We start from the raw sequence: 22,382 nt of genomic DNA, 5'->3' as shown, positions 1-22,382 counted from the left end.
CTTTACCTATTTTCAAATGTAAGCCATTTTAAGGCAGTTTACTGACTAGTTTAGCTTTGTTATGGTCATTATTTCTGGGTGTTGAGTTTATTGTGTCCTGATTTTCAGACGGCCTCTGTAACATTAAACCAGGCTATAATGCATGAGATTATTATTTAAAGATAGGCTTGATTGTATTTTTAAAACGTTGATTGAAATGTGTACAGTTAAATCTTTTCAATAGTAACGACAGTTAACTACTAAAAGAACGTTCTTCAGCCTCATTACCCACAAGGCAGTTCGCTCAGCGTCACCGTGTTGTTGCGGAAGTGCCGGGGAGCGCTGTGTTCTCTACTAATCTGACAGTTGCATTTATTTTTTAGAGCAGATATTTCTCACTGGATTTGTGGTTATAGCGCCGTCGTTTACGTCGAGTAATGGCAGCTCTAAAATACGCAGGCATGGACGATACAGATAGTGAGGACGAGTTACCCCCCGGATGGGAAGAGAGATCCACGAAAGATGGATGGGTCTACTATGCAAGGTGAGTGGAAATCCTCGTTTTTCCTGTCAACACGAACATGTCTGTTTTCACGAGTGTCCTTTTAGTGCTGTTCACCGACCAAGTAATCATATCAGCGTTATCACCATGAGGCTAACACAGCTGGCTAGCTACACCTGTTTGATGGGCTGTGATATCTGAATTTTTAGCATGGATTATAAACTCCACAGGGCTCAGGACTTGGTAGGTTTTCTGCGAATGGTAGATATTTCATATGTCGTGGTCTTCATAAGGCTGACTCTGGTATCGCATAGGCTACTTTAGCTTGGAGGTTGTTAGGTGATAGAAAATGTATTCTCTGATCCTGAAATCCTCATCAGTGATGGAAGCAAAACACGTGGATATTGCTGCAACAACAATGACAACAACGTTGTAAAGTTAGTTTAAACGGATCCCATCCGAGTCCTTGCCCTTTACTTAAGGGTTTCACTTAGGGACCACCAATAAATCACAGTTTTAATGACACAAAACCAGTGCTATTTTAGTATGCCGTATGAGGCTAACCTTTTTTTCATTACTGATGGGTCATGAATTTCATTTACCGGAGGGAAAGTCTGTCATATGTCCATCCTAAAATTAACTTCACTTATATATCTTACACTACCAGTCAAAAGTTTGGACACACCTTCTCATTCGAAGTGTTTTATTTATTTAAATCTTTTCTAAATTGAAGATTTATACTGAATACATCAAAACTATAAAAGAACACATATGGAATTATCTAGTCAAGTGGACAAAAAAAGTGTTAAAACATCAATAATATGATTTATATTTTGCTGGTTAAGTGTGCCTTGAATTTTCAATAAATCACCAACAGTGTCACCCAGGGGCGGACTGGGGGGAAAAAAGTGGCCCGGGTATTAATTGACAGACAGGCCCACTTAATGCGCGGCATGTATCGGCCGGCTGGCGATGAAAGTATGTTACTTAACAAAAAACCCTATGCATGTTATGTTATTTTGGACAATTATTCATATAGTAATCACATTACCTGAGCCCTTGAGTTGCCTAGAGCAAAATAGTTACAGCATATATTTAGTGATTTTAATGTTAACAGATCATTGATGCGATAACATCTGGACCCAATTTGCCTGACTTGACACATGGAATAAAACATGGTCGTATGAAACATCCTCAATGTGGGTGAGACAATTTAACAGAGGGTGTGGGCAGGTGGTGGACCTCACCTCCTCTAGGGGGGTCCGGGGGCAAGGTCCCCCGGGAAGATTTTTTTTTAAATGTTGAAGTTAAATGCATCAATCTGGTGCGCTTTGAGAGCAACATTAGGGACTAAATCTATGGCAGTCAGTAGGGGCTTGGACTGTGAGCCGTAGGGTCGCCGGTTCAAGTCCCCGACCAGACCTATTTGGAGTGTGGACTTCTACTTGGAGAGATCCCAGTTCACCTCCTGTCGTGGTGCCCTTGAGCAAGGCTCAACATCCCCCTTCCCCCTTCCCCCCTCACTCCCATTGCTCTGCGGGCGCTGTACAATAGCTGCTCACTGCTCCTAGTACTAGACTCCTACTAGGATGGGTTAAAAGCAGAGAACACATTTCACTGTGTGCTGTGTGCTCTGCATGTGTGACCATTAAAGAGGGTTTCATCCCTCCTTCTTCTCTTCTTCTTCTTCTTCTTCTTCTTCTTCTTCTTCTTCTTCTTCTTCTTCTTCTTCTTCTTCTTCTTCTTCTTCTTCTTCTTCTTCTTCTTCTTCTTCTTCTTCTTCTTCTTCTTTCTTCTTCTTCTTCTTCTTCTTCTTCTTCTTCTTCTTCTTCTTCTTCTTCTTATTCTTCTTCTTCTTCTTCTTCTTCTTATTCTTATTCTTATTCTTATTCTTATTCTTCTTCTTCTTCAACACCCATATGAAACAGAACTGTAAACAGATTATTTTTCTTTCAACATTTATTTGAACAGCAAGTGGAGGCAAAAGTGACTGCACCCAAAACAATAAACCTGCTAGCTAACTAGCCTAAACTCAGTAACAGAATGTGGGTAACACATTCTTCGCCACAGCCGCGCGACCTCTGAGTCAGACGTCACTTCCCCCTTTTCTATCCTATGGGTACAGCCGTACAGCCACTCCCCCTGAACCCTGTTGTAACAACATAATACACTTTTTGGGGATGCATCTTGGGATGTGAGGACATGGCTTAGAAAGGGCGTGTCGCCTTCTGTCCTGCCATTGTTGGCAGGACATTAATTAAAATGTCGAACTCGGACTTCATTCTAAGGACATTTCGGCCAGGGGTGTAGAGCTATATTTGTTTAAGCACCGGATTAGCAAAACAGGAGAGTGTGTGCACCAGTCTGCCTTGATCTATGTATTAATGTCTGTGACTCTCACAGTATCTGCTGCCCGCAGCTGTTTTATAGAAGGATACACTTACAAATGTGGGCCGGTAAACTTCTTTTTTTTTTGGCCCTCCGGCCCACACACAGCACCGGCCCACCGGGGTAAACTCCCGGTATTCCCAATGGCCAGTCCGCCCCTGGTGTCACCAGCAAAGCCCCCCCACACCATCCCACTTCCTCCTCCATGCTTCACGGTGGGAACCACACATGCAGAAACCATCCGCTATTCTCTGCGTCTCACAAAGACACAGTGGTTGGAACCAAAAATCTCAAATTTGGACTCATCAGACCAAAGTACAGATTTCTAATGTCCAATCCTTGTGTTTCTTCGCCCAAGCAACTCTCTTCTTCTTGTTGTGCATCCTCAGTAGTGGATCTTTGCATCAATTGGACCATGAAGGCTGGATTCTCGCAGTCTCCTCTGAACGGTGGATGTTGAGATTTGTCTGCTACTTGAGCTCTGTGATAATTTATGTGGGCTCTAATCTGAGGTGCTGTTAACTTGCAGTTTCTGAGGCTGGTAACTCTTATGTATTTATCCATTATGTGGTAACTGTTGCTCTTTCTTTCGCGGGGGGGTCCTCATGAGAGCCAGTTTCATCATAGCGTTCGATGGTTTTTGCGACTGCACTTGAAGATTCATTCAAAGTTCTTGACATTTTTCGGATCGACTGGCCTTCATTTCTTAAAGTGATGATGGACGGTCGTTTCTCTTTACTGAGTTGAGTCGTTTGGGCCATAATATGGTTTACAACAGTAGTCAAATAGAGTTATCCATTGTGCACTAACCCTGCCTCTGAACAACACAACTGATGCTCTCAAACACATTAAGAAGGCAAGTCATTCCACAAATTGATTCTTGACAAGGCACATGTGTTACTTGAAAACCATTCCAGGTCACGACCTCATGAAGCTGACTGAGAGAAGCCAAGAGTGAGAAAAGCTGTCTTGAAGGCAAAAGGGGGCTACTTTGAAGAATCTCAAATAAAAATCATATTCTGGATTTTTTAACACTTTCTTGTTAACTACATCATTCCATATGTGTAATTTCACAGTTTTGATGTCTTCAGTATTAATCTACAAAGTAGAAACATTTTTAAATAAACAAAAACCATTGAATGAGAAGGTGTGTCCAAACTTTTGACTGGTACTGTATATCCCTTTTTAGACGTCCACCCTGTCTATTCCTTTTCTTTTATAAATGTATGCATAAAGTATCCTTAGTACTTTGTAACCAATGACACATTTTTTATTCCATTCATTTATGCTCATCTGTGCTGTATATTATATTCACCTGAATGTAAATGTGCATTTGCTTCTTTGTCTTCAGCAAACCAAAATATTGCAGATGTCAATGAGTCAGCTAGATATTGGACATTACTATCACAATTTATCACATCAATGTGTGTTTATTAGATTTAAATGAAATTATGAAATACAATTGAGTAAAGTAAGGGAAAATGCTGGGTTAATAAGTTTGTCTTTGTGCACCAACAGCCACGATGAGATGAAGACACAGTGGGAACACCCCAAGACAGGAAAGAAAAAACGTTGTGCTGGAGGTTTGTTATAATTACTTATTCTTCATGTCCTTAAAGGTATTCCGTTCTGCTTTTATATACAAGGCATATGCACACATATTCAAATTATTTTTGTATGAAATAGTCTCGAAACAGCTTTTCCCATAACACCATAACCCTCCTGAACTCTCACACTCAGCACCACACTCCCCTTTGAATGTCATGGGGCTCAAACCCACAGAGCCTCACAATCAGGAACATTGCACTCCTTGTGACTCATTGATAATGCCTTTATTTACTATTTACAACATCTGTATCTGCTATTTTTATTATTATTTAAATCTCAATCTTTATATATTTATATAGCACATTTAAAACAACCTCAGTTGACCAGAGTGCTGTACAGGGAACACATATAAAATAACACAATAGGAGTAAAATAATAAAAACAATAATTAAGAACAAGATAACAAGCACAATAACTAGAAACATATAAACACATACAAATATCAAAATGTTATGCTCAACAAGTATTAAAAACAAGTGCAAAGAGGTGAGTTTTTAGCTGAGATCAAAAAAGTTCAATAGACTGAGCAGTCTGGATTTGTACTGGGAGCTGCAACAGCGAAAGCCCTGTCATCTCTGGTTTTTTCCTTGCACAGAGGAACTACCAACAGGTTCTGCTGAGCTGAGCACATTTATATATATTTATATATGTACAAACCCTGTACCTTATATTTGTTCTGTTATGTAAATCCATTAAAAACTAAACTAACTTATTACTCATTGCACTTTCTGGTGGGATGCAAACTGCATTTCGTTGTACTATAAAGTTGAATCTAATCTAATCTATTCCTGTATCTTGTTTTCAGTAACTCTGTTTTTAAATGCTACATGAAAACGTTGTTTGGTATATAACTGTGTCTTTTCCCACAGATTTACCATACGGTTGGGAGCAAGAAACGGATGAAAAAGGACAGATTATTTATGTTGAGTAAGTAGACTTTTTGTTCAACAGAGGAAACAAGTTAGTTTATTTTGGCCTCACAGGATAAGCTAGACTGCATAAATCTGGCATAACGTCTCCGTTGTAACATACCTTTTCCTCTGTCATTTTAGTCACATTAACAAGCGGACCACATACTTCGACCCGCGGCAGGCCTTTACAGTAGAGGAGGTGGTGTTGAAGCCAAAGCGGTATGATGGAAACACTGCTGCTCTGGAGATCCTGCAGGGCCGCGATTTCTCAGACAAGGTCATCCTGATTACCGGAGGCAACTCTGGCATTGGTGAGTCAAAATCTTAATACGTTTTACCAATTCACTAATGTTAATAATAATTAGGGCTGTCAGTCGATTAAAATATTTAATCGCGATTAATCGCATGATTGTCCATAGTTAATCGCGATTAATCGCACATTTTTTATCTGTTCTAAATGTATGGGCTCAGAACAGTCTCATAATACACACATGCACACAGAAGGATTCAAACTTGTATTTCCGGATCCATACTTGTGTTTTTCAATGCACACACAAATGTATTCCGTTTCATATACATGTAAATAAAATCCAAATACAGAAAAAAGTTTTACATATGTATTTTTGATCCTCACTTATTAGTTTCCCATTTAAATCCCCTGAACCTGCAAACACAAACAGCTGTCTGTGCACGGATCGCTTTGCATTCGTTGTGTGTGTTTTTTGAGTACTCCCATGGACGGTCAGCCGATTCGTACTGTAATTTTTTCTATATATAGCCAATCAGATGTCTCCTTCATTTAAGCCAATCACATGACGCGCGCCCACACTGAGGGGGTTACAAGATTACTTCAATAAGCATTTGCGCAGTCCGAGTCAGCTCCTAAACAGAGGGCGGGAGCATAAAGGTGATTCATGAAGAGCAGCGTGTCTATCAGACTCAGCAGCTGATCTGACTTCTCTTTCTTCCGGTTATACTTCACTCGCGTTTATGTCCATATCGAATCAGATCCAGCTCTCCTGATCGGCCTTTATAGAGAGCACCGATCAAACTATTAAGAGTGAATATCGGCCGATAATGACCGGCGGGGCTCCCCCCCGTTAACAGGTCACTGTCTAGCACTGGCTTCGTAGTGCACTGATCGATTAGGGCTAAGCTAACCTGTAGCTGCTCCCTCTACACTCACAACAACTTCATACAGACATAAATAAGTAGCTGTATTCGCCAATACAGGAAACACACATTTTAAAACGGTTTTTGCCTGCCGTTTTTTGTGTACACAAGCATTCATCAATGGTTTTGGAAGTGGCGCTGCTACCTAATAATATAAAGGCTTTGTATTTGCGTGCATTTCCCTGTTCGGAAAGTGGCGCTGTATTGAGAGTGGAAGGTTGTCCTGAGATTAGCCGGACTGCGCAAAATGCGTACATGAAGCGCTACGTCATGAACGCAAGAAATCTACCCTCGTGGGGCGCGCCTCATGTGATTGGCTTAGAATTGAGGAGACATCTGATTGGCTATAGATAGAAATAATTACAAGTACGAATCGGCTGACCGTCAGGGGAGTCTCAAAAAACCCACACACAATGCCCAAAGCGATCCGTGCACAGAAAGCGGTTTGTGTTTGCAGGTCCAGGAGATTTAACGGAAAACAAATATGTGAGGATCAAAATAACATATGTAAACTTTTTTCTGTATTGGATTGTATTACATGTATATGAAACGGAATACATTTGTGTGTGCATTGAAAAACACAAGTGTGGATCCGGAAATACAAGTGTGAATCCTTCTGTGCGCATGTGTGTATTATGAGACTGTTCTGACCCCATATAAATGTACCTTAGAGGAATATTTTTCAAGTTTCTAATACTCTTATCAACATATGAGTGGACAAATATGCTTTATGCTAATGTTTATTATCATTTGAACCATGACAAATATTCTCATGAATATTAAACAAAACAAACTGAAAATTAAAATATTAATAAATTAATTGTTGTGTGTGTGTGTGTGTGTGTGTGTGTGTGTGTGTGTGTTGTGTGTGTGTGTGTGTGTGTGTGTGTGTGTTTGTGTGTGGTGTGGTGTGGTGTGTGTGTGTGTGTGTGTGTGTGTGTGTGTGTGTTGTGTGTGTGTGTGTGTGTGGGTGTGTGTGTGTGTGTGGGTGTTGTGTGGGTGTGGTGTGTGTGTGTGTGTGATCGATCGATCGTTGGAGCTATGTGCAACTCAAGGCATATGCTCGAACGGGAGCTGCCTGGACGCTGCAATCATGTTGCGCACTATCCATGCTGAGTGTGCTGACTTTTCGTACAATGTCCCACTGTCTGGCTTCCTGCATACAATGAAGTGCTCTGCGCAGTTGTGGCGAAATGTCGCTCCTCTGTTTTCATTTAAACAGCTCCTTATATCCGTTAGCGCAGCTAGCTAGCACCAGATGCTAACAACAACAATGCACGTAAGGTCTCTCTCTCGCTCGCTCGGGCCACACATACACACACCCCTCCCGGTCCTCCCAACAGCCAGTCGTGCCTGCCGGTGAGCGTGGAAGTGTGGTCTGCCACAAACGGGCGGCAGGAGCGGGGCTGTCAGCATCAGCTTGTAGATGGTATTTTAAACTCGATGCGCTCTGAAACTACGGGGCGGTCGAGGAAAAAAAATACACATGCGTTAATCACGTTAAAATAATTAGTGGCGTTAATTTTTTTTTGCGTTAACTTGACAGCCCTAATAATAATAAATTTGATTTCTATAGCGCTTTTCTTGAACCCAAAGACGCTTTACATTTGGGAGGGAGGGTAGACAAACAAAACAAAAACAAAGCCAAAAAGAAACAAAGAAACAAAAAAAAACAGAAAAGCAGTCAGGAGGAAGTTGGTTGAGAGGGGGGGGGGGGGGAGCTTATGGATACAGAGTTGAAGAGGTGGGTTTTGAGGCGGGACTGGAACAGGGTGAGGGACTCAGACTCACGGAGGTCTTGGGGGAGGGAGTTCCAGAGCTTCGGGGCTGCCACAGAGAAGGCTCTATCCCCGAAGCTCCGGAGTTTGGCCTTGGGGATGGAAAGCAAACCGGCTGAGGTGGATCTGAGGGACCGGGGTGGTTGATAGAGGATGAGGAGGTCAGTGAGGTAGGGGGGGGGCCAGATGGTGGAGGGCTTTGAAAGTGAGGACCAGGAGTTTGTAGTGGATGCGGTGTGAAACGGGGAGCCAGTGGAGTTCTTTGAGGACCGGGGTGATGTGATTTGATATAATGTTCTGTTCTGGCTAAAATCATCCGTGTGTTTCCATTATGATGCCACTAGGTGGTGATGTGGTATCACACAGTAGAAGAAGGGTTACTTGACGAGAGCCTCTCTGCTCCCTGCAAGTCCCATCTCTCCACACCCAGACATTCATCAACATTAGCCTCCAAAATGATACACTTAGACTCAACAAATCACTCCTTAATACCGAACATGATTGTATTGAAGTTCATTAGCTGGGCAGAATTGGATGTCATTGTTAACTGTAATGAATGGTGTCCATTTGTAGCCAGCAAATGCATTGCTCACTATATAATGGCCTGGATACAAATGTATTTCCTCTTTCCTTTAGTTTAAATTAGCACAAGTAGTGGCCATTTGTTCAGACTTGCTGCTTTGTTCGGGATAGATAATGACAGCATGAGGGAAATCAAATAAACATAAAATCGTTAATTGTCTTTATATTCAAATTCTTTGTCCCAAGGAAAGTCAAAGCATTGTGTTGTGTGTATTGGGAGATGTAGCACTGTAGTACAATAGATTTACGGCAGCCTGGGGACCTTTACTGAGCTTGTGAACTTAAATGCCTTCCCGACCTTGATGTTCCTACTTCCATTTGTCTTTTTATCTATATACATATTCAAGGATTCATCAGATAGAAATGATCCAAATCCAAGTATTATTGTCCTTGAGAAAATCTTATTTGATGTATGATTTGAAGTTGTTCTACTGTAAGAAAGAACATTATTGACTTTAAAGGTGGGGTAGGTAAGTTTGAGAAACCGGCTCGAGATACACTTTTTGTTATATTCCATGGAATGCTCTTAACATCCCGATAGCAATTAATATTTTAAGTGCTTTGACAAAAAATCCATAAAAAAATGTCATCTGTGGAAGCCGTAGTACTGTAAAAAGCACGACCAATCATTTTAGCCGCACGGCTAAAATAACTGGATGGCCTACCTGCCTGTCAGCCTTCCATCTGTGCACAAACTTATCTCGTGCCCTCATTGGTCATGTGCGCGTTCTTGTGTGTTGGAGGTGGGGCTCTGTAAGGAAGTGGCTGTGTATTTTCAAATTCTAGCGCACTCGAGCTGGTTTCTCCAAAATTACCTACCCCACCTTTAACAGTGTAGGCACAAATATACCGGATTTTTAAAAACATCTTTAAAGCTCATGGTTTCTAAAAAACTTTTCAACTGAAATCAACTAGGATGACTGTTTTATTTTTTAGACAGTTTTTGAATGCATCGTAGATTAATCGTACATTAACGCAGATAAACTATTATAATTTTTTCGTCCTGGAAACATAATTAAATAACAAAAGCCAAAAGAAATTTAAGTTAAAGGTAAGTATGGTTGCTAATAACCAACACAAAAGTGAAACATTGACCCAGTACAAAAATATCATTAGCAAAGGTGCAAGGAAAGTCTTACAAGGAATTTAGAAACTTGTGGTTGCTCATGGAGAGCTTTTGTAGAAAAGTAGAAAATATTAAGTCGTGGACATGCGAAAAAAACAAAACGTAATACTTTACAGTTTGTCACAAATCTCAGTGCACTGTGATACGCAGCATCTAACTTGTTCAGGTAATGGGCAGGTGCATTCATATAGATCAGATCACCATTGTCCAGCACAGGTAAAAAGGTCACAGTGACTAGCTTTTTCCTGGCCTCAAGCGAGAAACAGGACTTGTTCCTGTAGAAGAAACCTAGCCTAACCCTCAGTTTTTTAAGCAGGTTATTGACATGAAGTTTAAAAGTGAGACAATCATCAAGCCAGATACCAAGGTATTTGTAACAGGCAACCACTTCAAGTTTTATTCCTTGCGTAGTTACAATATCTACAACAGGCTCTGGTGTCTTTTTAGCTTTTGAAAAGAGCATTACCTTGGTTTGATCAACATTTAAAAGAAGCTTTAGTTCAGAGAGCTGAGTCTGAATAATGTTAAAAACTGCTTGCAATTCAACAACAGCCTCCTTAATGGAGGGACCTGCACAGTACATCACGGTATCGTCCGCATAAAAATGTAAAGTAGCTTCATCCACATTTTCACCTAAACTGTTGATTTCTCCCCAGGAAAGTACCACCTCTCTAGCAGGCACTAAAACGGGGGTAAAAGTTCTCATGAACTAAGTTCTCTTTTTGGTGTGAACGCAAAATCCCAGGAACTATCGGAACTAAACGGGAAAAGTACGGGGAAAACTACTCCGGTGTGAAAGCACCTAATGTACACTTCTCTTAAATTGCTGCTATTACTAACTCCATCATTAACCGGGAGAATGTTTGAGAAGGGAAAAGGTGAAAATTCACTGTCAACATCCAAAGACCCTCTGAAAGAAAGCTGAAATATGATGTATTGTTCTGATAATAATTAATTTTTCTTTATTGATTAAAAGGTGGTAAGAAATAATTATATAGGGAGAATGGAGGACATTGCAGATGGTTTTCACCACAAGAGGGCACAGGAGGTCCATGATGATGTTGCGGTTGGGGTATTCAAACGTTATCATATTAAGTGCTTCACTTGTGCCGGCTTTTGCCTTTGTTTAAAAACTATATAATGAAAAAGATAATCCACATTTAAGATTTGCTGCAATGTATTTAGTAAATGAAAATGTGTTCATTGGAAAAAAGCAGCTTTTCTCCCAAGAATGCATCAAATAGCTACAACACTCAGAATTTTTTATAGAGTGTGAATGCTTAATAAACCCATATTAACATAACCTTTGTTTTACTCTTGCACATATTAAATATGCAGCTCCCATAATTAACAGTATTCTAATAGTAATTGCTACTACTCGTGTGCTCCTTTGACATTCCACTAGTGAAATGCGGTTATGCCAATTGGTTGGACCCACTTAGCATTTTAATGGCATCAATAGTGTTTTAATCCAAGTGTCAAGGCTATTTCCATTTTCTTCAGTGCTTATTCCTTCCACAGGAAATGTGACATTTTTATTAGTAATGGTGGGATATTATTTAATTAGCAAATTTACATATTAGCGCTTTGATTTAGCTCTTAATGCACGGGAACATGAAAACCACATATGAGTTTATTTATGCATGAAATGTCATAGTGTCTGGTTGGTGACCAGCCTTGAGACTCCATTGCAATAGTGCTGGGAGGCGAGACAGTGATGCAGTTCGTCTTGCCGTTGTGATCACTGTGCTTGGTTCACAACATTAGTCTTCCTCTCTCTGCTCTCTTTTGTAAATTAAAAACCAGTACCAACCTGAATGGTGTTTTTAATTGTGATAATGGAAATGAATGATCTCAGTTTATTTTCCCTCTATTTCTACGTCTCTCCCTCTCCCCCCTTTCTCTCTAAAGGTTTTCTTACTCTTATAGACCTGTGGTTGTACACCTGTACGCCTGCATTGATTCCTAAGCGGCTTTGACCCAGGCCTGAGCCTCCTATCCATCCCCATTACACACTCCTGCTCTGGCTCTAATTCCCCTCCTATCAACTAACTCTCAGGTTATTTACTGTGGTCCATGGAACAGTTGTCCTTAAAGGGCCATTGTTGTGATATTTCTGGAAAAAAGACTCTCTTTCTTATTAGAATGAATGCACATCCTTGTTTTGACTTTTTTAAACCCCCCCAACAAATGTCCATACTAATCTTCAAATCTGAGAGCGTGTACAAATATATGATTCCTGTTGAGATAGACTATATCTGTATTCTGCTCTCCTTGCACAGGCAGTCATTTTTGCCCCGTTGAAATCTCTTTTGGAAGCAATGTGTTACTAAATATATATGTGTCCCCCTACCTGGGGAGCAGCGTCAGTCTCTTAGGCTCTTACAGCAGGTGCCCTTTTGTCAGCATAACGTATGTTGAGTAGTGGTCAGAAATAACATATTGGCCCTCTGTCTCACTTAAATAAAACATTCAGGTTGACACAACAATCTGCTATGTGCTATTTAAATCGCAGTGTAGTATGTATGACAGAAAACATATTTTTAGGGGTGATTTCACTTTCATAAATAACTTTTTTTCAATTTGACAGTAGAACTTCCTCTTCCTTTTTTATATTGTGTTTGTTCTCCCAACTAATATTATTCTGCATTTTCAGTGTTTATTCTTTTTATGTCGACATGTTCAGAATTGTATCTGAACTTTTTGGCCCTTTAACACAGTGGCTTGTTCCTGCAGTTGCAAAGCTCTTCTCTTAATACATGCATTACATTCCACATGGTATTGTTGTTTAGGGTCAGGGTCAATGCTGTAATAAGAAGCAGCAATGACTCCAGACAGGGAATAGTAAGGATTTGGAAAGGAGCGCTTCATGATGTTTAAATATCTCTACATCGCCTCTGCAGTGTTTTAGGACTTTGAATGTTATTCTTATTCATGAAAGACTAACATTGTTCTATGTTTGTGTTGATCCCAGTGTTGTGTTGGGAGGATTAAGTGTCAGGCCGGTGCTCTCCTCTCTCTGGATGGAGAGATCCCTAAGCATATTCAGTGAGTCGCAGAGCTGTGTGCACCGCTGTGTGCAGATTAAACCCATAGCCTAGCTTTGTGGCTGATCATTAGATTGAGGCAGATTTGTTAAGCATAACTGCCATTAAATTGGCTGCAAAGCTCTGGTATTTACTGCGCTGCTGTTTATGAATAAGGACCCCCTTAAAGACACATGCAGCGATGCGTTAAACCCGAGCCTCAGTAAGGAGGTAAATGCATTATTCATAGTGGGAGGAATTAGATGGATAAAAAGATGTTCCTGGTGAGGGTGGCATGCGGTGCCTGCGTCTCAGTGTGTGTGTGTCTCTGAGCATTTCTGAGTGGCCGTGTGTGGTTTAGGTGACATCCGGAGTGCATCTGTGTTTATATTCAAAAGTCTGATAGTATTGTGTGTGTGTGTGTGTGTGTGTGTATGTCCGCTGGGGGAGCGGCCGGGCCATCTCCTCTGTGGCAGCTTGTGAACTGAGCCATCGAGAAAAGTGTTGTAGTGTTCTTTTCTTTTCTTTTTTCAACGGGTATTTCATGTCCTCTTTGATGAATGTGTTTATTGGCTACGTAATGAGAACCAGTTATGGTTGGTTAGTCAAATTATTTAACTTTATTAACCTTGGATGAAATTTGCTATGCAGACCCAAACTGGTGTAACATGCAAAGAGAATTATGCTGGAGGCCAGAAGGGTTCAATAATGATTACAGCTCTAATATAATAGAAGTGAAGTGGTTAGCGAGAGAGGATGGAATACATATATGTGCTTAAAGGCGGTAGGTAAAATAAAACGAAAGGGTACCGGGTTATTGTGTGTAGTCAAGTAGTTTATAGACCTATCGAGTTTACAGTCTGCGGATGATGAGGGGATGAAAGTTACATGATGGGGGGGGGGATTGATGACAGTGATGAAAATAGCCCCAATGCTCAGGAGATATGTGCGTGAGGTCTGTGCTTATCCTGGTGCAAGTGTATGATTTTACTGAACCCTCACTGTGTGTGTGTGTGTGTGGGTGGTGTGTGTGTGTGTGTGGTGTGTGTGTTGTGTGTTGTGTGTGTGTGTGTGTGTGTGTGGTGTGTGTGTGTGTGTGTGTGGTGTGTTGCTGTGTGTGTGTGTGTGTGTTGTGTGTGTGTGTGTGTTGTGTGTGTGTGTGTGGTGTGTGTGTGTGTGTGTGTGTGTGTGTGTGTGGTGTGTGTGGTGTGTGTGTGTGTGGTGTGTGTGTGTGTGTGTGTGTGTGTGTGTGTGTGTGTGTGTGTGTGTGTGTGTGTGTGTGTGTGTGTGTGTGTTGCAGGGGTGACCAGTGCAACGTGAGGCCATGATGAGAGATTGTGTAGGGAGTTGGAGGTTGACACAGAGGGTCAGAAGGGGGGTGGGTGGGCACTAGATAGGGCTGCATGGATGGTGTGACAGCAGTGGGGGGGGGGGGGGAGGAAGGAGGCAGAAGGGGACAGGGAGGGGTAATAGAACCACTCTAGTGCTCTCGCCTGGAACAGCTCAACCTTGGACTGTAATTACTAACCATACATCCCACTTTTGGGGTGACATCTCCCTCCTCTTGGACTAATGGTGGGGAATTAGAAGGGATCTTAAAAGTCACAAAGAGTGGGGGGGTTGTGCACTTTCTTACTTCTTGGGACAATAAATACAAAGCAGCTGGAACAGGTGCACACGTCACTGACGGACAGGAGTTAACTTGTCTCTGAATGTTTTTACTCATTCACTATTTTCTGACTAAAAAACACTGGAGAACTGTAGCTTGATATTTAGGGCATGTAATAATCGTCATCATTTTGTATCATCACTGAAAGGTTTAAAGTCACAAAACTGTAATATTTGCATATTTATAATTGTCTTATTTTAATCAGAAACTGGTGATTATATAATAAATAACATAACAGTTGCTAAATATATTCATAAAGACAGGAACTCAGTAGCATTTAGGATCACATGCTTAGAATGTATTATCAATAGTGTGAGTATCCCATTGTGTTGTACATACATTATAGGATGATTTATTTGTCACGTCACTTCCTGCTTTTGATCTATTTCTATTCAGCTTTAAACTCGCTATCAGGGAGGGCGCCATGCTTAAAACATGATGCAATGTTCCTCTTATCTCCATAAACAAGCCTTTTTTTGTTTTTTCTTTATGCCATTCTATACCTTATACACAATATGCTCGAAAGTTCTGCTGTTGACAGCTATGCTTCTTTATTAATTGTTTTATCTCTCCCATTTGGAAAGTGTTTACTACAGTTTATTGTGGTCGCAAGGGTCTAGCATTATGACACTCAAATGCGATTGCTGACAGTAAATACTGTTCACTATAATAAAAGCAAGAGACTTCAGACACAGCCAGGGAGTTAGGAAGAGATGGGATATGATCCTGGGCAAAATCAAGGAAGTGATGCTGAGGAATTATTGGACCAGAAGGACTGCAGCTTGCACATGCTCCGCATCACCCTAAATAATTCTATAAACTCATAAACATCAAACCATCTCACGAAACTCGGCTGACTTCACCAAATTAAACTAGTCATACATACACAGACTTAAACAGTGTAATTACCAGTCTCATATTTATCATATTATTTGTTTGCTTCAGAAATATAACACACAACATATTTTTATATTGTGCAATACATTTAAAACTCCCATATATTGCATCGGCGTGAGTGATATGCAGTCTGGTCATGATCTGTGTTGCTCTTGTGTTCTTTTAGCCGAGCACAAATTGAGCTCTGTCGAAAGGGGATTGTGGGAACCGTGTGTGTTTACCCACAGGTCTTGTAATGATCGGAATTGACTTCTGTTTGCCCAATTGTACTACGGAGCTTATTTTAGTTAAATGCCTCTTTGGATGCAGATCAAGAGAGAGAAGGAGCAGGCTGTTCCGTTTGCCAAATAAACACGTTTACTGACGAGGTTGGTAATGATCTCATTACTTTGAGCCAATACACCTGTGTACGAGGGGGATCCAGAGAGGGGCGGCGGGCCAGGGAGGACAAACAAAGCGTGAAATCACTAAATCACACTCATTATTGGGGGATATCAGTAGGGCCAGGATCCTAATGTACCATGAAGAGCATTCACTACTTAATGGATATTTTACACATTTTTTAAATGCATTTTATACATAACACTAAAACAAATTTTGAGCCACTTACTGTATATTTTGTTGCATTGTGAATCTTTGGATTCAATATATCAAAGGGCTGAATGTGTTGTCTTCATCTCCCAGCTTTTAAAAAAAGACCATGCACACGTTCTTCTTCCTTTACATCTGTTTTTCTCATGTCCTATTAGACAAAAGAACCTGAAAGATCATTACAGCCCTGTATAATAGCCAGGCCTCCTGTGTGTTGTAAAACAGCTTATGGCGTCTGTCAATCCAGCGGAGGACAAGAACCCCCTGTCTGACCTCCTCCATGTTCCACCATCAGAGTACAATGCTGAAACAGACTGTCAGTGTTGTACACCTGACCAGGAACTCATTTCAGTGCGGCCCTCTCTCCCGGCAACATGGCTGAGAGGGCGCCGTGGAGTCTCTGTTACAGCAACGCCACTCTCGTTATTTCACAATTAATGTCAAGCCCTTGTTATTTGTCATTGGAAAAACATGACTTCAATGCTGCTGCTGTTGTTGCTGCCATATTCTAATTTGTTCTCCATTATGGAAAACACTGGTGTCGATTAATTTCACTTTCATGGTTTGTACACACAACAAGTGAGTGTGAGGTGTTGTTGTTTACCAGAAGCTAGTGCTCTTGTCCAATTTATAAACGCTGAAAAAAGCCTTTAAATGATGGCATGCTTGGAATCCTTTTAAAAAAAAAAAAACTATTTCACATTTAGCAGCTTCTTATGGATTGTTTTCTGTTACAAAAAATTACATTTAGTTACATTTTAAATATGCTGTTATCTTAATACAAGACACATCCTTAACATTTCAGAGCTTACATATTTTTATTATTAGTGTTTAGATTAAATTATAGTGAAAATCCAGACATTTTGCATGATATAAAGAAGATTTTATGACATTTGTTTCCTATAGTTGGCTGCTCCAATTGCAAATTCAAAGGGCATATATACTCCGGGAGTCACAGCGCTCATTTTTTTTTTTCTGTCATGTTGTTTTTATTTTCAATTCCATTTCCTGTAAGTGGAATGATCTCGGCTCTCAGCCACAGTCCCCTCCATTACACCTAATAAGGTGTCATATAATTTAATTCCATGCTTCACTTGTCAGAGAGGGCTTCCAATCCGACTCCAATTTTGAGTTTTAATAGATATTAGTCCTTAGCGCTCTCCTCACAATTAGGCCTCCCAGTTTTGCTCTTAATGAAAATCAGATTAAGACGTATAATCTAATTACAGTTCATATTAATCCACCCTCTGATACACTCTGCCTCTCACACCCTATTTGCGACAATCAGTTATTGTGGCCGTCACTTCGTCAATCAGGGCTCTCACAATGTACACTGTGTGTGTGTGTGTGTCTAACTGTGGTTTGTGTTTACTGCAGAGGCTGGACTGAAAAATGTGACGCTGCTCAGTGCTGTTGAACTTTGAGGATAGTAAATGTCGCAGGGAATAAAAATACGGGGAAGGAAAAAAATGTTAATCTCATAAATTAATTCAACCTATGGGTTGAAATGACCCATTTAGACTTGTAATTTAGAAGTTAAATTCTCTCCCTCTATCTTCAGTTTTTGTCAGTTTTATCGTGACTACATGATTTGGATGGAGCCATGAAGTAGTCTTGGACTGATAAATTCTGTCTATGCGCGGACCTCGTTTCATGGGAGAAGCGTCCTTATCAGAGGCACTTTGATGTTCTGAAATATCACACCAAGGTTCAGTTTGAATGTCATGTCTGCTTGATTGTTCATCTGACGCTCTACTATGAGCCATGTTTTCATAATTACTGCCAGCACTCTATAATTCCCAACATAATTAACAACCTCCCTTCCTCTAACCCAGTACGAGCAGCGATACCTTCCTCAGAGCCGGCGGTCAGATCCAAAACTTTATCTAATAAGAGAGGAGGAAGTCCACAATAATTCAATCAGTTTCATCACTTCAGAGAGAAATGATTAGCTCCGTCTACCAGACCACTGGGTTACTCAATGAAAGAAATGATATGGAAAATTGATAGGGATTTTAACTTGCACCCCAACCCCCACCGCCAGCATCACCACCCCCGACACCCCATTAGATTCAACCCCTGAGAATCAAAGTTATCTTAAGAAAAAAACTAATCTTTGAAGCGTGGCTCGCTCACATTTTTTTTTCTGTCTGTCTTCCTGTCTCCCTGATCGTGTCTCAGGCTTCGAGACAGCCAGGTCTTTTGCTCTTCATGGCGCCCATGTGATCCTGGCGTGTCGAAACCTGTCTCGGGCCAGCAAGGCAGCCAGCCTCATTCAGCAGGAGTGGGTAAGTGGCAGTCTAACCCACCATATTCCCAATATTATGCTTGGATCATTCAACTCTTTAAAATATAAAAATGGTGATGTCAAAAAGGTATATGAAAAGAACAGAAATGATTTTATTCTGGTAACACTTATTGTCTATTAAGCCAAAGATTATTCAGCTTATTTTGGGATTTAAGGATACTCCCTGAAGTGTCATTGTCTTCAGGTTTTTGAATTTTTTTAAAACAGTTGTTCTTTAACCAAAACCAGAATCTAAATATAGAGGGTGTTTTATGTTGTTCAGATAGTAACTCTTTATTGAACAAATCTATGATTTCGGGCTACAAATAAAAAAAAGATGATTAGACTTGTTACAATGTGAGCAGTGGATGTGTGACAGACTTAATGTTACAATAATGCACGGATCAGTAACATTAAATATATAAACCAATAGTTTATATGGTCCTCATATTCTGGTCTCCCTTGTGAGACGAACAAAGCCAAAAATAACTTCTCTTTGGGTGTCTCTGCTTAAAGCAAGAGAGAGGGAGAGTGTTAGTGAGAGAAAGTGGGAAAGGAAAAAGTGGGAGAGGGCATCTGATAATTACCTGAGATTATTGCTCTAATATCGCTGCGCTTGTGACGCGTCCCCAGATTTACGAGTGTGGGAAAATAAACAAGTGAAATGTGGGTGCTGAAGCAGAAAGAATAAGCCATTAGCACTGGGTTGATTACAGAGAGCAGGACTTGAAGAAGAAGAAGGAGAGTGAGTGCTCCGCACAGATATGGAGAGAGAGAGACTGAGAGGCAGGAAACCAGGGGGAGCGAGAGAGGGAGACAAACGCCTTTGAGCGAGAGTAGATCTGCAGTGTTTAAACTCACCCATGTCTCTAATTGAAGTATGCCCCTGGGGCTGTCAGCGCTGCTCCACAGTGCGAAATCCAGTGTACAGATCTATTAATGTGGCTGCTTTGTTTCAATGACTGAGGAAAAGCTACGATCTAAGTGCCAGATTTTCTAGTCAAATTGATTTCACACCTGCCACAGAATTATCCGAGATGCTGTTAAATGTTTGTGAAGCAACACATGGGGGCTGTTTGGAATTCACAACCTGAAATGACTGGTGACCTCTGCAGTGTAAACGATAATCTTCTTTATTTGTCTTACAAGTGCATATGTTCAGCAAATGAAGTGATTGAGTTAATACAGTTCTGTATCGTTCAAAAGGAGCAGGAGGAGTGAATTAGCATTCCCTAAGCCAACTCCATATTTCCTCCTAAAGGAATCCCCCGGTTATAGGCTAATGAATAAAAGTCACAATATCAGAATAAATCTTTGCCGCAAATTCTCCCTTCTGGCGACATTATTAATAGATTCAGGAGAAGAATAGAGAGGAGGATTAATCTTTAAGATGATGGATGGATTCTGCTCGCCTTCCCATGCTCCTGCGTTAAGGTCATTTTGATAAGAGGCTATATTTTGGGGTCCTCTGTACAAAAGGTCATCATATCTACTTCCAGGTCCCTCTCAGAGTTCCGCTCTGGCTGCCAGGAGTGGAAGTGCTGTCCCGATTGCACAGGACCTCTGACCTCTAACTACCTGCTTACTATTACTCTGAACTCTCTCTTTCTCTAACTCTCTGGCTGTGTGGGCCAGTGCTGCTGTTCAGAGGAGAGAGCTATGGTTAGTCTGCAGCTCAGGGCGGTGCCGCTCAGCGCAGCGTCGTGTACCGACAGTGGGTATAATAGTGGGGTCACCCATGGATAATGGGCAGGTCAGATCAGCCACTGGCTGTTAGGAAGTGCAGGGTCAGAGGGCTCATCCTTCCCAGCCATCAGACCACGCTCTGCCAGGAACAACCGCAGTATAAACAGAACAATACACTTTACATAACATTAGTGGTACCTCTACTTCATCTTCATCTAATATTAAAGTATTTGTTTCAAGGCTCAGCAATAAGAAAAAAAAACAGATCACAATATTTCTGACCAAATACCAAGTTATCAAAACCTTTCACAAAATATTTACACAATTATATTTTTGATAAATTATTATCAGTAGTGACGATAAACTGACTAAGGGGGCTGAGGAAATACATTGGACACAACCTGGAAAATCACATCACTTTCCAGCCTTTAAAACAAGGAAAAAAACAAGATTTTGCCATAACACTAAATAACAAAATCCAAAATCTAAGAGGATAGTTATCACATATCACAATATGAATATAATTTCAATATGTTTCCCAGCCCTAGAATGTTTATGTATTTTACTGGTTACATTTTTAGCTTTACGTTATAAAGCTTGTTTGGCCCACTAGAGATTGTAATACCTGTTTGTGTTTTTGTTGACTTTTTATCATGAAATTAGTTTCTCGCTGTGTTTATGTTACACACTGTTTTCCTGATGGGACTTCAGCTCCATCTCCACCGCAGGCCTAATCTGTGCAGAATGGGTTATTTTCTCTCCCTCTGTTGGAGCTGCGAGGTGAACCCCCTCCAGCAGGCTCATTAGGGGAGTTTAGAGTGGCGGAGAGGGGATAAACATTTACCTTATGATTGTGTTTTACAATAAGCCTGATGCTAGTTGCCTTTATAGGGTTCAAAGGGGCCTGTTTTTACAGGCTGTGATGAAGCCACAGTAAAACCAGGGGGGGATTAACCAGCAGATGGATGCTGGGATGGTGGAGGGCGAGCAGAAGGAGATAGGAAAATACGGAGAGGGAAGGGTTTTTCACCAAAATGAGACAAAGATATGTTTAAAGAATCAAAATGTTGTGGGTTATGATACATTTTCCATCTTATTTTTGAAATAACGATTTTGTCAGGTAGCAGATGTTTGAGCTCAGCATCTCTTGTTGTCTGTACCATGACTTAACTACATGTTTTTTTCCCCCCACATCCTCCTTCCCTATCCATCTCCTATTCCGCTCACAGTTCAGGCAGGTTAAGTTGCTGGTTAACAACCAAAGTGTTTCCTGCGTGCTGAAGATTCATTTTTCCTGATTGCCTTTAAAATTCTGCTTATCTTTGACTCCAATGTCTCCCTCAGGGAGCTGTAATGGACTCCCCTGAGATACAGTGGGCCAACCAAGGCCCTTGGCCCGAGTAGATTACAATACACACACATATACACTTGTGCGGCATGGTCTTATTTTGTAATTTCTTTCCTTTTTTTAATCCAAAATGCTTATTTCCCCCACTGCCCCTTTCTACAACACATGCTAATGAGCTGCTTTGTAAGGGCGTTAATTAGCGAGCTAGTCACTGATTGCTGTGCTTGTTTTTGTTGTGTGTGTGTGTGTGTGGCAGGGGGGTATTAATATGGCTGCGTGCCGCTGAGGAGAGTTCTGTCAGGGTCTGCTCTGGAACCAATTAGGCTAAAGCTCAGTGTCCACTGAGGCTGCTGGGAGAAAAAAAGCCTGCTGCTTGCAATGTCAAACAGCAACATTAACACAGGCCAGAGAGGCAGAGCGAGACAGGCGGACTGAGAGCCGATAAGCAGCGGTCACTCACACTGCAGACACTCTCTGCTCTGCGAGATATGAAAAATAGTCAAAGAATACAAACCCTCTGTCACAAACCTCTACCTTCACCATTGTTATTAGATTCAAGCCTTCAGATACTTAGAACGATATATCTATACGGTTTCCCAATTCAGGTAAAGTGACGTACGCAGGAAAGGTCTTGAAAGACAGACGGGAAGAAGGCGGTCTCTTCTTGAGGTTCTTGGTGCATAAACTTGTTTACTCCTCCCTGAGAATGTCACATGAGTCCCTTTTTTTGTTATAGAAAAAAAAACTCTTGCACGATTGTGATACATGCAAGCATTCAGACCCCTCTGTGTCACCATGCTCTACCTTTAACCCAAATCACACTTATTAGCA

At 41.0% G+C, this 22,382-nt stretch overlaps 1 protein-coding gene across 1 annotated transcript in view; it reads left to right on the top strand.

Moving 5' to 3' along the window:
- The first annotated feature begins 290 nt into the window (after positions 1-290).
- The window catches only part of wwox (WW domain containing oxidoreductase), a 133,960-nt gene continuing 111,868 nt past the window's right edge, over positions 291-22,382 (top strand). The window contains 5 exon segments of the mRNA XM_034215597.1: positions 291-523; positions 4,388-4,452; positions 5,347-5,404; positions 5,530-5,699; positions 18,412-18,518. Of these exon segments, the coding sequence (XP_034071488.1) occupies positions 417-523; positions 4,388-4,452; positions 5,347-5,404; positions 5,530-5,699; positions 18,412-18,518 (507 nt within the window). The 5' untranslated portion in view covers positions 291-416.

Source organism: Gymnodraco acuticeps, unplaced genomic scaffold, assembly GCF_902827175.1.
Source record: "Gymnodraco acuticeps unplaced genomic scaffold, fGymAcu1.1, whole genome shotgun sequence".
Lineage (NCBI taxonomy): Eukaryota > Metazoa > Chordata > Actinopteri > Perciformes > Bathydraconidae > Gymnodraco > Gymnodraco acuticeps.
The sequence above is the reverse complement of the archived record's forward strand: the minus strand, read 5'-3'. Positions and strand labels throughout refer to the sequence as shown.